General features: G+C 38.0%; 1 protein-coding gene across 1 annotated transcript in view; it reads left to right on the forward strand.

The window, feature by feature from the left end:
- Positions 1-15584, forward strand: part of KCNH5 (potassium voltage-gated channel subfamily H member 5) — a 250185-nt gene that overhangs the window by 139752 nt on the left and 94849 nt on the right. The window contains exon 8 of the mRNA XM_059694117.1: positions 13646-13845. Within this exon, the coding sequence (XP_059550100.1) occupies positions 13646-13845 (200 nt within the window). The remainder of the gene's footprint in view (positions 1-13645; positions 13846-15584) is intronic.

Here is a 15584-nt window from a genome sequence, read left to right on the forward strand (position 1 = left end):
GGCCTCTAGTTTGCTAATAATGTGATTGTCTTATACATGATACTCTCTTGGTGATTACTTGTTCTAAGATTCAATTATGTTTTAACACAGGATGGGATATTATCTTCAAAAGAAGTCAGTGAAGTACCCTTTCATATGTAAATCCATGCTAATAGTGCATGTTAACTTCAATTAATTTATGGCTGCAAGCAATGCACAAGTTCTCCTAGAAAATGCAGTTTGTGGAAAATATACTATCTTGTCTACAATAAATTTATAGTTTATGTAAAGAAGTAAAGTTACACAACTATGAATTGATTTACAAAAATAATCGGGAAGGTACAGATCAATACAACAGAAGATAGTACAGACTGAATATGCAGAATGCCCAGATATGGCCAGCCCTTCTCAGGCGCTCCAAGACTCCAAGAATGTGTGTTAGGGTTCAGGTACTCTGTCTTGCTGATTCTTCCTCAGGTCTTTTGGTTAATCTGCCAGCCACTGGTGTACTTCTGATCCTTAACATTTCCCTCTTCACAGAGATGTTGACCAACCTGGTAGCTTATTTGCCCAGTTTTAGTCTCTTTTTCACTCCAGGACAACTTTTTATAAAACCACAGAGTAAGCTTTTTCAAATAGCATTTTATCCCTTATTCAACAAACACTGACTTTGGAGTCATAAGACCCACAAATCCTAGTGGCAGGGGAATGCACGGAGTCTGTGCCCCAAATCCAACAAGCCTTTGCTAGAGAAAGTGCTGAGCCATGTCAACTCATGTATTGTCCTTCACCTTGCTCCCCGCCATTACCTATATCAGTGATTTTCAACCTTTTTCATCTCATAGCACATATAAACTAATTACTAAAATTTTGCTGCACACCAAAAAATATATATTTTGCCAATATGTCAAAAAAAATGGGTATACTTTTCATTCATTCACACCAGATGGCTATGTGTTGGCTGTTGTCATTATTTTTTAAATTTGACAATCTAATGGAAAATAGGTCAGTGCCCCTGACTAAATAGTCAGATATTGCATGTTTTAAAAATTATTGTGGCAAACCTGTTGAGATTGTACTTTGATCAAATTCAAGTTTGGCCTCATCACCTGTCACTTTTACTCTTGTTCTTTCTTCAGGGAGACATTTCATGACAGTTTCTCCTGTACCTCTACCCGTGACACTGGTTGATGTAGCACTACTAGTTTTTAGATTTGTGAAAATGGGTTTCTCAGCTGCTGGCCTGCATTAGCATTTTAGGGTTGTGGAAACAGTCCCCAGTATGTCCTGATGTCTGTACCTCCTCCCTCCTGCCTGCTGCAGTGATTGTAGAATGGTTTTCTATGGAGATATGTAAAAAGTTCATACTTAAGAAGTTTTGATCAGACCAATGACAAGTAAGCAACTAACATTCACTACAATAGGTCTTCTAAGGGATGGAATGATTATATTTGCAATATTAACCTTAAAGCTCATATAGATATTAGGTAATGTAGCTGTTGAGACTAAATTCTGGTCTTATTTGTTTCCTTATATTTATAAATAGGGGCCCAGTGCACGAATCCATGCATCTTGAAAGGAACTGTGGGCCACGAGGCTGCTGTGGGCACAGGGGCAGGTCTTGGCCCCAACTCTGTGCCCCTTCCCAGACCCTCTCACTGTGGGCCCTACTCCCCTGTCTGCTGGCAGCTCCGCTCCAGCCGCTGCCACTCCCACATGCTGATGGTGCCAGCCCTGCTCGCCCCCACTGATGGCGCGGAGCAATTGGGGCTGGCGCCAGCAGCGGGTGGGAATGACAGCTCTGGCGCCAACAGCAGGTGTGAGTGGGGCCATCGCCAGCAGTGTGTGAGAAAGGCAGCAGCTGGCCCTGATCACCCCTCAGGAGCAGGGGGAGGTAGAGAAGCCCTGAGGGCTATTGGGGCCAGCAGCCGCCGCTCGCACCCGCTGATGGCTCTGAGTGATTGGGGCTGGCACTGGGCACCAGCAGCAGGTGCGAGCACTGGGTGGGACCATGACGTGTGGGAGCAATGAATTTTCAGTAACCACCAGAGGCTTGCCCTGATGACTGCGACTGGCACCCTGCCTTGGTCTGGTGCGCCGCCTCACCTGCTCCACCTTCCTGCCACAGCCGATGTCTGCCAAGTTCCACGCTCTGTCACCTGATGCTGATGCCTGCCATGTTCCGTATGCGACCCCTAGTGGTCAGCGCACGTCAAAGCGACTGGTTGTTCAGTTCGCTTGTTCTGCCATTCGGTCTATTTGCATATTAGGGATATATATATATATATATATATATATATATATATATATATATATATATATTAGAGGCCCAGTGCACAAAAATTTGTGCACTTGGGGGGAAGGGGCGGGGGTCCCTCAGCCCGGCCTGTGCCCTCTCGCAGTCTGGGACTCCTCAGGGGATGACCACCTGCTGGCTTAGGCCTACTCCTGGGGGATTGGGCCTAAGATGGCAATCAGACATCCCTCTGGCAGCCCAGCAGCCCTCGGGGAATGTCCACTTGCCAGCAGGGAGCAGGCCTAAACTGCAGTCAGACATCCTTAGCGCTGCTGAGGAGGCAGGAGAGGCTCCCACCACCACTGCTGTACTGGAAGCCATCAGCCTGTCTTGTGGCTGAGCAGAACTCCTCCAATGTGAGAGCCCCCTGACCACCAGAGGGCAGCTCCTGCATTGAGCATCTGCCCCATGGTGGTCAGTGTGTCATAGTGACCAGTCATTCCCAGTCCTTCTGCTGTTAGGGTCAGTTTTCATATTACCCTTTTACTATATAGGATAGAGGCATGGTGCATGGGTGGGGGCCAGCTGGTTTGCCCTGGAGGGTGTCCCGAATCAGGGTGGGGGTCCTGCTTGGGTGCCTGGCCAGCCTGGATGAGGGATGATGGCTGTTTGCATCTGGTCACACCCCCTTCAGGGTGGGGGTCCCCGCTGGGGTGCCTGGCCAGTGTGGGTGAGGGTCTGAGGGCCGTTTTCAGGTTGGTGGGTGACTGAAGCTCCCAACCTCTCCTATTTTTCTTTTTTATTTCTTTTTTATTCTGGGATTTATTTACCTTCTATGGCTGTCACTGGAACTGAGAGACAGCTTTAGCTCTGAGGTTCGGCTCCAGTTCTGAGACCTCGGCTGCTGAAAGCAGGTATCTGGGTTTGTCTGGCTTCGATAATTGAAACACTGTTGTGGCTCCAGCTCTGATGGGTGAAAGCAGGTTTCTGGGGTTTGTTTAACGTCTATAATTGCAACATAGTTGCTTAGACTGGAGCTCAGAGCCGGGCTGCGGCAGGCGGGGAACCTTGGCTTCCTCCATCACTGGAGCAAGCAAGCCTCCTGTTTGCTTCAGCTGCCTGGCTGCCGGCCGCCATCTTGGTTGGCAGTTAATTTGCATATCGCCCTGATTAGCCAATGGGAAGCATGTTGGAGGTACAGTTAATTACCATGTTTGTCTATTATTAGATAGGATATATATATATATATATATATATATATATATATATATATATATATATATATATATTTGAAATAGTAACTCCTTATGAAGGAGTTACCTATCTGAAAAATGCAAATAACTTTTTTTTTCTAAAAATGGTTCATGCTTATTACAAAAATCAAATATTGCAGAAAAGTTTAAAGAACATAAAAATCACCAAAAATACTATTGCCCAAAGAGTGGAGTTAAGTAACATGGTGTTTTTTTTTCTAACAAAAACACACCATTAATCTTTGCTGATATATGCCCAGAAGCCCCATCATCATCATCTTAATGGTTTCAGTTGTATTGTTGTGCCATTACTTGTATCACACAATCTTCATTTTTGAACATTTTAATTTTTTTCTCGTTATAAAAACATTTCAGTGAACATTTTACTGCACTCATTTTATAATGCTACCATATAACTTCCCAGAAATGGAATAATTGGGCTAACTGGTACAATTTGAATTTTTGATCCATACTTGGTACAGGCATATCTTCTTGATTATTTTCTGATAAAACCTTTTTCTATAATATTACAATATTATTTATATTACTTTTATAAACTGTTCAGTTTCAACAATGGATATACCCAGATTGTAATATTCTTGGAATTGGTTAGCAAGTAATTTTTGCTGTAGCCATAGCCTTTGTGATTTTGCACATCTTAATAGAAATTTTCCCTTCCATCTCTTCAAACTGTCAGGTCAGAATACTTTGACAATATTCTTAGTCAGATGAGATCTGGGACAGTTTTTATGTACTTGTTCTCTACTTTGCTACATAAGGAGAATCTTTTAAATTTAATTCAACTTCTGTTTGTATGTGTTCTTTAGTTATACGTTCAGAATGATGCTGTCAATATATAGAATTTAACAACTTTAAAAGGTTCTTGCTTTTAAGAACTTCATTGAATTTATAGCAAAGTATGTAACATATATAAAGGAATTTAAATATATATAAAGCAAGGCATATCATTCCTTTTTTAAGGAGTGAGGTATTGATAGGTTCTGTCTGAGAATAGGAGAAGTTCCTTGACCTGTAATAATCAGAGAAGGTTTTATAAAGGAGATAATAAGCCATGAGAGTGGATGGGATTTAGGAAAGGAGGGCTTTCATAGGGGAGAGATCAGTTATCTATTGCTGTGTAAGAAATGACTCCAAAACATAGTGAAATAATACCGCCATGATTTATTATTTCTCATGACCCTACTGGTCGAATGGGTTCTTCTGCTCCTCCTGCCTGGGCTCCCTCTGGCAGCTACATTTAGTTGGCACCTCAGCTGGGGGCTTGGTTCCACTGGCACCACAAGGATAACAAGACCCCTCTATCCTTGCCGTCTTGCTCAGCACAACCCAGGCTTTTTCAGGAATGGTGGTCTCAGGACAGTATTACAAGAGAGTACAAGTCAAACATGAAAGTTCTCTTAACGTCTAGCTTTGGAAGTTGTATAATATCATCTTTGCCACATTCTATTGAGAGAAATGAAGTCAAAGCCAGCACAGATGAAAATAAATAGATTTTGGTGGAAGATGCAGAGAAGTCTCCTTACAAAGAGATGTACATATCAAGATAGGAATAATTTGTGGCTATTTTGAGATTCACCACAAGGGAACTGCATGAACAAATATTTGGATGCAAGAATAAATTATATTGAGAGTTAACAAGAAGATAGGTGGTGACACTATTTCTCAGAGGATACAAGAAGCTCTTGGCTATTCTACAGGTATTGTTCTGAGGATCACCAACAGTTTATTTAGGTGTAATAATGTGGCTTGGCACAAAGTTGTTTCAATATTATGTCAAGTTATTATATTTAGTACTTCCATATTAATGTAAGCATAACACCTACTATAAGGAAATGTAGAAAGAGTAATGTTATTACTCTATTGCTTCTTTTCATATTTTAGTGCTAAAGATTAGAGAAATGATTGAGAGTATCATTACTGAAAAGTAAGGATTACCGAAAAGTATTTAAAATATATGTCTAGTACAAATAAACCGAGAACAACCATAAATTTTTAAAATTCAATTTTTCACCATAGTGAAACTGCTGGATTCAGTGTACATTCTCATTATTTTTCTGTAGCTGATAAAGCTAGGCTTACAACTAGGTCAAGCAGGTAGATCTATACATCTTATAATTTGAAGGAAATAAGATTATCTCTGCATCAAGTCATTGGGTTGCTATGGTATCTAAATCTCACCGTTGTAGTTTCCTTATTTTGTATTTTAATGTTTTTGAAATAAAGAGATACAGTATAAGAACTTATAAATATCCTGAAAGTACCACATATGTCATTATCATCTATTCATCAGATCATATTATAATTGAAGCCTGGGTGTGTGTGTACACATGTATGAATGGAGATGATAGAAAGAAAATGTGCCTTCTCCTAACCTAAGAGAGGAAAGATATTAGGAACAAAATAGAAGCACCAAAAAACCATAATCAGCTACGTAACTTGTGAAATTTTATACTTTCAGTTGTTTCTTGAAACTATGAAAATACCAATTTTTAAACATAGAAAATTAAAACAAACAAAATCTTAATTGGAAAAAAAGGATCCATTATGCTATCTTTTCCAATTTGGAGTACTGTTCCTTGTGTTTGTGCTGACCCTTGCCCATCTTGATGTCATCTGACACAAAGATATCTTCTTTGTGTCATTTATATTAAGCTAAAGTTTTAGTCTTTTTTGTAACTATGATTTAAAAAATAATGTCAAAATGAAAGCATTTCCTTTTCCTTCTGGCATGTCTAAGTGACTCTATCAGCAGTCTCTGTCTATGTGCCTGTTTATTTCCCAAACACCCTCATGTTGATTCTTCCTCTGCTTCTTTCTAACTTGGTTTTAGAATTCCTGAGAAACATGGAAGACTGACCAGTGTCCTAAGGTTGACATATATAAGAGTACCCTCATTTAAAATTGTGTTCAGTACCTAAGACAGCCCTCCAAAGATGTGTGTGTGTGTGAGAAGGGGAGAGAGAGAGAGAGAGAGAGAGAGAGAGAGAGAGAGAGAGAGAGAGAGAGAGACTGACTGAGGTAGTCTGTACCAGCTGCTGGGTTCATCTAAAGATAACATACAATTTTAATCTTTGCTTGCCTCTGGTTGACTGACAGTTGATATATTTTGGGACTTCTTGTTTGACTCATAATAAATGATTCTGAAATGATGAGATCAGTATTCATTGACATCTATTATTATTGTTCCTCCTATTTATGAGGCTTTGTTCTATCTTGCCCAGTTCATCTTTATCAGTGTTACAAAAACTTCTATAGCTATTTAAGCAATGTGAGTGTACTAGTTTTATTAGAATCAAAAGAATTGTGCTAGATTATAGAGAATAAAGAAAATTGATTTACTTACATAAAGATAGAGTAACTATCATGGAAGGATAAAGTGGAGATAAAGCTATATTGATCCTTTAATTCTCTGTTTTTACTAATCATTAATTTCTCATAGTTCTTTTGAAAAAACAACCTTCTAACATCTTTCCACTTATCCTCCCCTTTCCCTTTCTAATATCTTTGATCTTATATTAGTAATTGATTAATATAAATTCATGATTAATTTTCTAAATTGACTCTTTAGGGTATATAGGAAATATCAATAAGGATTGCCACTAAAATGAGGCTATTTTAATGGAGCCAGTTGTATGGTAATCATGGGGTCAGCCATAAACTGGTGCAATCTGTCCAATGTATGCAATAATTCGTTAAGTTCTAGAATGTGCCCCTTTTGTGCCCCAACTTATCTAATAGCTGACAGTTATTAGTAAAAATGATTCAATCAACTTGCATTACCTGGAATTCCCCATTCAAACTTCCAGCATCCCTGATAGGGATAATGTACTGTATTTGTTTCTGATAATTAATACAACATAAATAAATTAATGAGATTAGTTCTAACAGGATAATTGACCTACTTCAGGTACTAATGGGGCATAGGTTAAGTGAAGACTTGGAAAGAAGACATGTCTGGCTCAATAGTGGATGCCCAGAGGGAGCCTACATATATGGATCATTACAGAAAAGCATCCAAGGAGATCAGGAGATGTTATAAAAGAGCAGGAAGGAAAGCAAGACTCTGTAATGGGAAGTTTTGAAGATCAGCTTCTTTACTTTGTTCTAAAGCCAACTAGAGTTATTTCAAATGTTTTAAGACACTGTGTGCTACACAATCACAGATGAGCAGAACATGTTCCTTTCACACCTTAAATATCATTATTAAATGTGGACTTTATGCCCTACCTGGTTTGGCTCAGTGGATAGAGCCTCGGCCTGCAGACTGAAGGGTCCCAGGTTCGATTTTGGTCAAGGGCATGTACCTTGGTTGCGGGCACATCCTCAGTAGGGGGTGTGCAGGAGGCAGCAGATCAATGTTTCTCTCTCATCGATGTTTCTAACTCTCTATCCTTCTCCCTTCCTCTGTGTAAAATAAAATATATTAAATGTGGACTTTAATGAATATAAATAAAAAGGGCAATGATGACCTATGTGGCTTTAAAGGTTACCAGAAATGCATTCTCATATTAATATTTGAAATTGCTCAGTCTAGGGCCAATGATTACTTGCCAAGGTTTAGAAAAGAAAGATAATTAGGAAAAGTAAATGTCAGATGTCATCATGAAAAGTCTAAAAATACAAATTATTAATAAGGCAATGAATGGATGCAACTTGACCTCTGGAGCAAACAAAATGAAGTGACTGGAGAACATCCTTTGTTCAGAGACCTGCGTATCAACATCTTGTCTGTTAGCATGTGCAATCATGGGAGTGGAGGCTGTTATAATTAATTAGCTGAACATAGATTTTTTGTTGACTCTGCAAATTGTTTAACCGTGAGAAATAAACTATAGTTTATATACTTGGAGTGATTATAAGTTTATTTGTGGATTTTTGTAAACTATGAAAAGGAAAAGATTATTAGCCTTTCTTCAAAGATTGTCATTTGGAAGAATTAAAGACTAATAAAAGTTTTCTGTAGGAACTAGTGGATACTACTAGAGAGCAGGGATATGTCTGTCTTTTTTATCATTGTATCACTGGTGGCTGGCATACTAGTATCATAGTATTTATTATTCAACAAATATCTACTGAATGCAAAAATGCTTGAATGAATAATGAAATCTATGATTTGTGTTATTGCATCATTCAATCTTTCTACCTATGCATCCCTTTGAGAGCATTAAACATTAATTCATGACTTTAATTGCTTATATTATAAAAATAACAGGCAGTTGTTAGTTTAAAAGATAAAGTATATTAACATTTTAGAAAGCACTTTTCAAAAGGTACTATTGGTGCCCTAACCGGTTTGGCTCAGTGGATAGAGCATAGGCCTGTGGACTAAAGGGTCCCAGGTTTGATTCTGGTCAAGGTCATGTACCTTGGTTGCAGGCACATTCCCAGTGGGGGGTGTGCAGGAGGCAGCTGATCGACGTTTCTCTCTCATCGATGTTTCTAACTCTCTATCCCTCTCCCATTCTCTCTGTAAAAAAATCAATATATATTTTTAAAAAAGGTACTATTGGGCTCTGATGTGCATGATAAGAAGCTCACTATCCTCCTCTCCCAGGCTTCCTACCAGGTTAAGAACAAATCTGTCTTTATTAGGGTTTATTATTATGGTTGCATAACTAATCAAACTCAGTGGCTTGAAACAAGAACAGCTATTTGTTTTACCCATGAATCTGCAATTTGTGCAAGGCCATGTGGTGTCAGCTGGGTCGGTTTGAATGAGTCTGAAAAATCCACTTCTCAATCGGCTCAGCAAGCTGGGCTTACCTGGCTGCTAAGCCGATGTTGTCAAACTACTTTCTGCACATGCAATCATAAGTTCATGGAACATTTTCCTTCAGAGCTTACCTATATTATTAAATATGAATATAAGTAGAAAAAGAAGTGATGGTTGAACCACCTATGTAGCCTCAGTGTTACTTTAGTGTCTTCTCATATCAATATTTTAAATCACTCAGTTTAAGGCCAGTGCTTAGCTGGAAGCTCAGCCAAGGCTATTGACCAGGGGCCCTGATTCCTCTCCAGGTGGACCTCTCTAGAAGAAGGCTTGGGTTTCCTCACAACATCAGAACCAAACTCCAAGAGCAGGTGTTCTAACAGTGAAGAATTGCGAGATTCTAGTTTCTTTTTTAAAAGCAATATATTTTTATTGATTTCGGAGAGGAAGGGAGAGGGAGAGAGAGAGCTAGAAACATCAATGACGAGAGAGAATCATTGATTGGCTGCATTCTGCACACCCCACACTGGGGAGTTGAGCCCGCAATCTGGGCATGTGCCCTGACTGGATAGCAAACTGTGACCTCCTGGTTCATAGGTCGACACTCAACCACTGAACCACACCTGCTGGGCAAGATTCTAGGTTCTTTAAGCATGGGCCTAGATATTGGCATATGATCATATTACTATATTCTATTGTTAAAACAGTCATAGAGTACACTTAGATTCAAGGGCAAGGGACATACATCCTGCTTCTCAATGGAAAAGGTATCAGAAAACTTGCAGCCATTTTTATTCTGTCAAAATTATCTTCTAAATAATCCCGTTGTGGTGAATAAAAAATATATAGTCTTGTATATATTTAAGTCATTTATTGTTGTGTATTCCAGAATTACTGAGACTCTAAATATGTTAAACTTGTAAAATTAGCCTGTTTTAAGTTTCCTTAAGCCTAAAAGGTTGCAGGATAGCATATAACAAGAGCCTTATCAAATTTTAACAAATTAGGCTAATTATCATTATTAGAGTATATGAATTGACTATATAGCATCCGTTTCAAAGGGTAAAATTATATACCAGGACTCTACAAAACTGGCCAGGCCAAGCATGAGCATTTATATTTGATGAATGACAATAGGTCTTCCCAATTTATTTATTATCTTCATATAATCAGGACATGTATCATCTTTGCTTCTAAATATTTTATTCTCCTATCTGCATTAATAATGTATATTTCTCCTATGTTTTTGTATCACCAGAGATTGTGACTTGAAAATAGAATGTGTCTAAAAACTATTTTCTAGGTTTTTGGTGTATGAATTTACTGGAAAAAAAATTTAATACCTGCTATGTTTCAGGAACTGGTATGTGTTCTGGAAATACAGCAGTTAGCAAAAAGGGCAAGGGCTGTTCTTGCGCTCAAGGAATTTGCGTTTCTAATGGAGAAGGTAGATAATAAACAGACACTAAATTAAAATGTGGTGTAAATTAAAGTAGTGATAAATAGAATTAAGAACATAGGCATAGTAAGGGGATGGAGTGTGATACTGGAGGAAGAGGATGTTTAGACAAGGAGGTCTGGAAAGGGTTCTGTGCTGAGTTGGTTTTTGAGCAGAGACCTGAATGAGGAGAGGATATAGACCAGGTAAAGGTCTCACAAAGGGTGTTTTAGCAGAGAGAACAGCTAGTGAAGGTACTCTGAAGAGTTAATGTGTTCAGAATGTTTGAGTAGCACCAAGAAGGCTAGCATGACTGGGGCAAAGGGAGTGAGATGACTGGCAGAAATTATGATTAGCAAGGGAGGCAGTGCTCTGATTATCTTGGACTAGGTTGAAATTAAGTCTATGTGTGATTATATATATATATTCCTTTCTGCTGCATGAAATATTATTTGGAAACTGTTTCTATGATGATGATGATGATGATGATACATAACAATTCATAAATACTTACTATTATACTTTCTTTTTTAACTTGTTTTGTATGAGTTACCTTGGATATCTATCAGGCATCAAAGAAGATGTGTGTGTGTCTATAATTCAGGGCAGAGGTAAATTATCATTGAGAGAAGCTGCATGTTGGATACATGCAAATTTTCTGTGCTCTTTTTGCAACTTATTATAAGTAAAAATATTTTTTAAGTATATATACACATATACTTGAATCTCTTACCTTAAATTATGACCTTGTTTAGTCCTCTCCAGTATAGACACCATACTCACATGAAAATGAGAGTCAGAAGTGGATAGCTTTGTAAATATGCCAAACTTATTGAGATGTTGATTACATTCTTCATTTATTAATGCTGCAAACTTTTAATACATTGGCAGTTTTCTTTATATTTTAGTACTTAAACTTTTCATTTGAGCAGAATGTATGCATATTTAATGTACCCACAAAGATAAAATGTGTGGTAATTTGTTACACATAAAAGCAGTAGTAAGACACTTTGGCAAAAAGAACATATTGCAAACATCTTGGGGAGCCAAACAAGTTAAATATGTCAAATAATAGGTAGTTCTGTGATATTTATTGACAACTTAAAATAGCTGGGCACTATTACAACACATGATTGCAGCATTATTTCATTAATCCCTAAAATGCTTTTTATTTTATATTTTTATTGATTTCAGAGAGGAAGGGAGAGGGAGAGAGAGCTAGAAACATCAATGATGAGAGAGAATCATTGATCAGCTGCCTCCTGCATGCCCCACACTGGGGATGGAGCCCACAACCCGGGCATGTGTCCTGACCAGGAATCGAACCAGTTCATAGGTCGATGCTCAATCACTGAGCCACGCCAGCAGGGCAAATGCTCATTATTTTAAAAACATAAATTCTCCTTGCTTCTCTTTTCTGAAAATGTAAAATAATACTCATTATTTGAAAAACATAAATTCTCCTTCTCCTTTCTGAAAATGTGAAATTCCATATTTTACATGTATTTTTCTATCATTATTTTACATATTATTTCTGTGTTTGACTTTCTTAATAACACAATGGTGGAATAGAGATGTTAAGTCTGTGATTACCTCTATTTTTAAATATAAATATTCCAAAGGTTGAAAGACCCAGTTGAGAAATGTCAGCACCATATTATTCTTGCTCAGTTTTAACAAAACATCATCTATCTTGAAAATTACCTGCACTGTCATCAAAATTCCTAAGTAACAGCAGCAACACCAGCCTAAATACTGATAAAATTACAGCTTCCTGATGTGCAATTGTAATTTGTTGTATTCAGAGAACAATTGTTCTTAAAAAAACCCCACATGATTTTCTGAAAATATGTTAAGGATGTTAATTTGCACTACTAGCTTGATTTTATATCACCTCCTTCAAAAGGAATTTTGGTTGACGAAATGGCAAAATGAAATAGCTCATACTTTGTTTAGAGGAATCATTTTTTTTAAATGCTTGGAGGATGTAGAATGGAAGTGATCATTGTCTGATAGTCCACTTATTTGTCAAATGCTTATGGAATGTATGTGGTTACTAAACATTGTGTTCACTGAATACTAAGGTGAATAAAGTATTGCTTGCTTTCAAAAGAGCTTAGTGTTAACCAAGGGAAGGGATAGAGTGGGGGTTGTGTGCACTTGGGGGCATGGTCAGTTTGGGCTGAACTCAGCGGCTTTTCAGAGCTTTTACAAGATCAGGTAAACATTAGTAGCCTGACCAGATGTGGAGAGAGAAGGGTTGGTAAATTATGGGTTGAGGAAGGGGATCATAGTCAGGGGGATTACAAAACCCTCTCCCATCTTAGGCTCCTGTAGATAAATAGCACTGGTCTGCAAGCTGGCTTTACTTTTAATTAAAATGATGAAATAAAACAATTTACAATACTGGTATACTGACATGAATTTAATAACCTGAATTTTCAGGCACTCCAAAGTTTCCTTTTAGCTGTTAATTCCAACCATGTTTCTCTTCAGAACCTTCTAAAAACGGAACACTTTAATTTGTCTTCAGTCCCTATATTTCTTATGTTATGTCAACAATATTTATAAGTAGGGAAGTGTTCCAAAAGCTGGAAGGAGCAAGCAATGAGAAAGAACATACATTTCTAAACTGGATCATCAATCCCTAGAAAATTCAAATTGGTCATTCATGAGCACAAGGCTGGAGGATGACTTTAGATGCGAGGCTAGAATTTCCTAGGAAAATTATAATTTTGGAGCATTTAATTCTTCACGAAATCTGTTAGCCACTCTCATGTTTTGCCACATTGACCAGAGTATTACATACGCATGTTTGTCCTACTGTAGGTAACACTTACTGAATTAATACCAAAAACCAGGCACTTTTCTCAGGGGTTAACATGTATTAGCTCCTAAAGTTTATAAAGACATCTCTGTCACACTATTCATTGATTGGGTCAATATTCACATTTTTTTTCCCACTTGGGATATTTGTTTCATTTTCATCATTTCTTCTCTTTCAGCTCTTCTTTATGCAACTATTTTTGGAAATGTTACCACAATTTTCCAGCAAATGTATGCCAACACCAACCGATACCATGAGATGCTGAATAATGTACGGGACTTTCTGAAACTTTATCAGGTCCCCAAAGGCCTTAGTGAACGAGTCATGGATTATATTGTCTCAACCTGGTCCATGTCAAAAGGCATCGACACAGAGAAGGTAGGGGTTATCATTATTGTTGTTATTTATTTTCTATTTCAATAGGATCCTCAGATGCCTGTAGTTTTCCCACTCACATATTGCTTGTATAATTGCTTCATAAATGTTACTCTATTTCATAAGTAACATATCAATCAATCACATTATTGAATGCTTAGAAGGTGCAAAGCACTCAACCATTAATCATCAATTAGTACTAGTCATCACACTCAATTTAGAAATTGTGGGTTCTGAAAACAGCTAATTACTGCATTTCCATAAAACACTCTCATTGCCACTCAGAGTAATTTGCTACATTCCTCTAAAACTCTAACAGGGCTGCCATTTCCCCTGGTAGATTTTATTCTTGATTTTTTTCTTTGACCTTTTTGCCCATTTAAAATTTAGAAAACAACTTCCTTGCTTATAAACTAAAAAGAATTATGTTTGCTATCCTCCCCTAAATTCTCTCCCCTTTCACATGTTTCTAAAGCAACTTACAATTCTTTGTTTACCCCACACAAATCTATAAGATGGACACTATCCTCCCCATTTATTTGATATCTCTAATTTCTTGCTTGTATTTTCATGAAACCTTTTTAAATGTTTCCCATCCATCTCATATTAGGGGCAAAGAAAGGACCGAAGGCCTCTTCACAATAAACAAAACCAAATTTTAAAAACTTCTCACTTTATACACCCAGCTGACTCAGGTCAAATATAGAGGATGACAAATAGGGCTTGCACACAGGAGTTTTAGAGAAAACTGGTCGTGATCTATTTTACTTTATAAGCATCAGTGGAGACTTTTATTTTTAGGTACTGATTTTTGACAAATGATAATGGAACAGCACATTACCTTCCTTGCCATTTCCCACAAATTTGATTTGTTCTCTTAATTATATGAGGTCGAGTTGTAGTTCTTCTATAAGACCTGCTCAACAAGTACCTTTCAAAGTAAAAGGGAAAGAACAAACGGGCAAAGTAGATGTTTAGTTAGGGGGAATGTCATGAAACAACAAGCAGTTAGTTTTTTAAGCCAGAGCAGGCATTGTTAGGAGCAGATGGTTGAGCGGATGTGTACGGAATGAACATGGAATGTGAAAATTGAGGGAGAGAAGCCTGCTGATATACTCAAGGGTAATTATATGAAAGAATCTTGAAAGAGGATGACATGTGCTCGTCTTAAACATTTTACAAGATAAATTTGCTATTTAAATGGCCACTTAAAGAGGAAAATGTGACCACAGAGGAGAAAAGGACAGATTCCATTTCCATGGAATTTGATTAATGTATAAATGATTCACTATGTGGTTACTTGGGAGGGTATCCAAAGAAGGAACAGAATCCTCCTCAGGGGTGCAGGTGTGAGTCGGTGTTTAAGACGTCAAATGCAGGAGGTCCTTTGAGGTCCACCTTTAGTGAAACTGAGGTCACGAGGGAGCTATCTACTTTGTCCATCACCATCTCAGGTAGAAGCTTTTCTTCTAGAAAGTTCAGTGATGTCATATGGTAGACGACAGAAACACCAGTGAAATGATAGAATAATGGCCTTTTACATTAGAAAAGAGCACGACCCATAGACTGTGCTTCTCTTAGAGGACCTGTTCAACTGCCTGCTTTATGCCATTGGTAGGGTCTAACACACTGGCATGGGGTGTTGGCATGGCACTGCCATGTAGCAGAAGGTGATTTCTGGGTTCCTATTATTTATCATATTTTTTGGTTCATAAGTTGTGGTCATGGAAATGTGCTTCTGA

The sequence above is a fragment of the Myotis daubentonii genome, chromosome 1, assembly GCF_963259705.1.
Source record: "Myotis daubentonii chromosome 1, mMyoDau2.1, whole genome shotgun sequence".
Taxonomy (NCBI): domain Eukaryota; kingdom Metazoa; phylum Chordata; class Mammalia; order Chiroptera; family Vespertilionidae; genus Myotis; species Myotis daubentonii.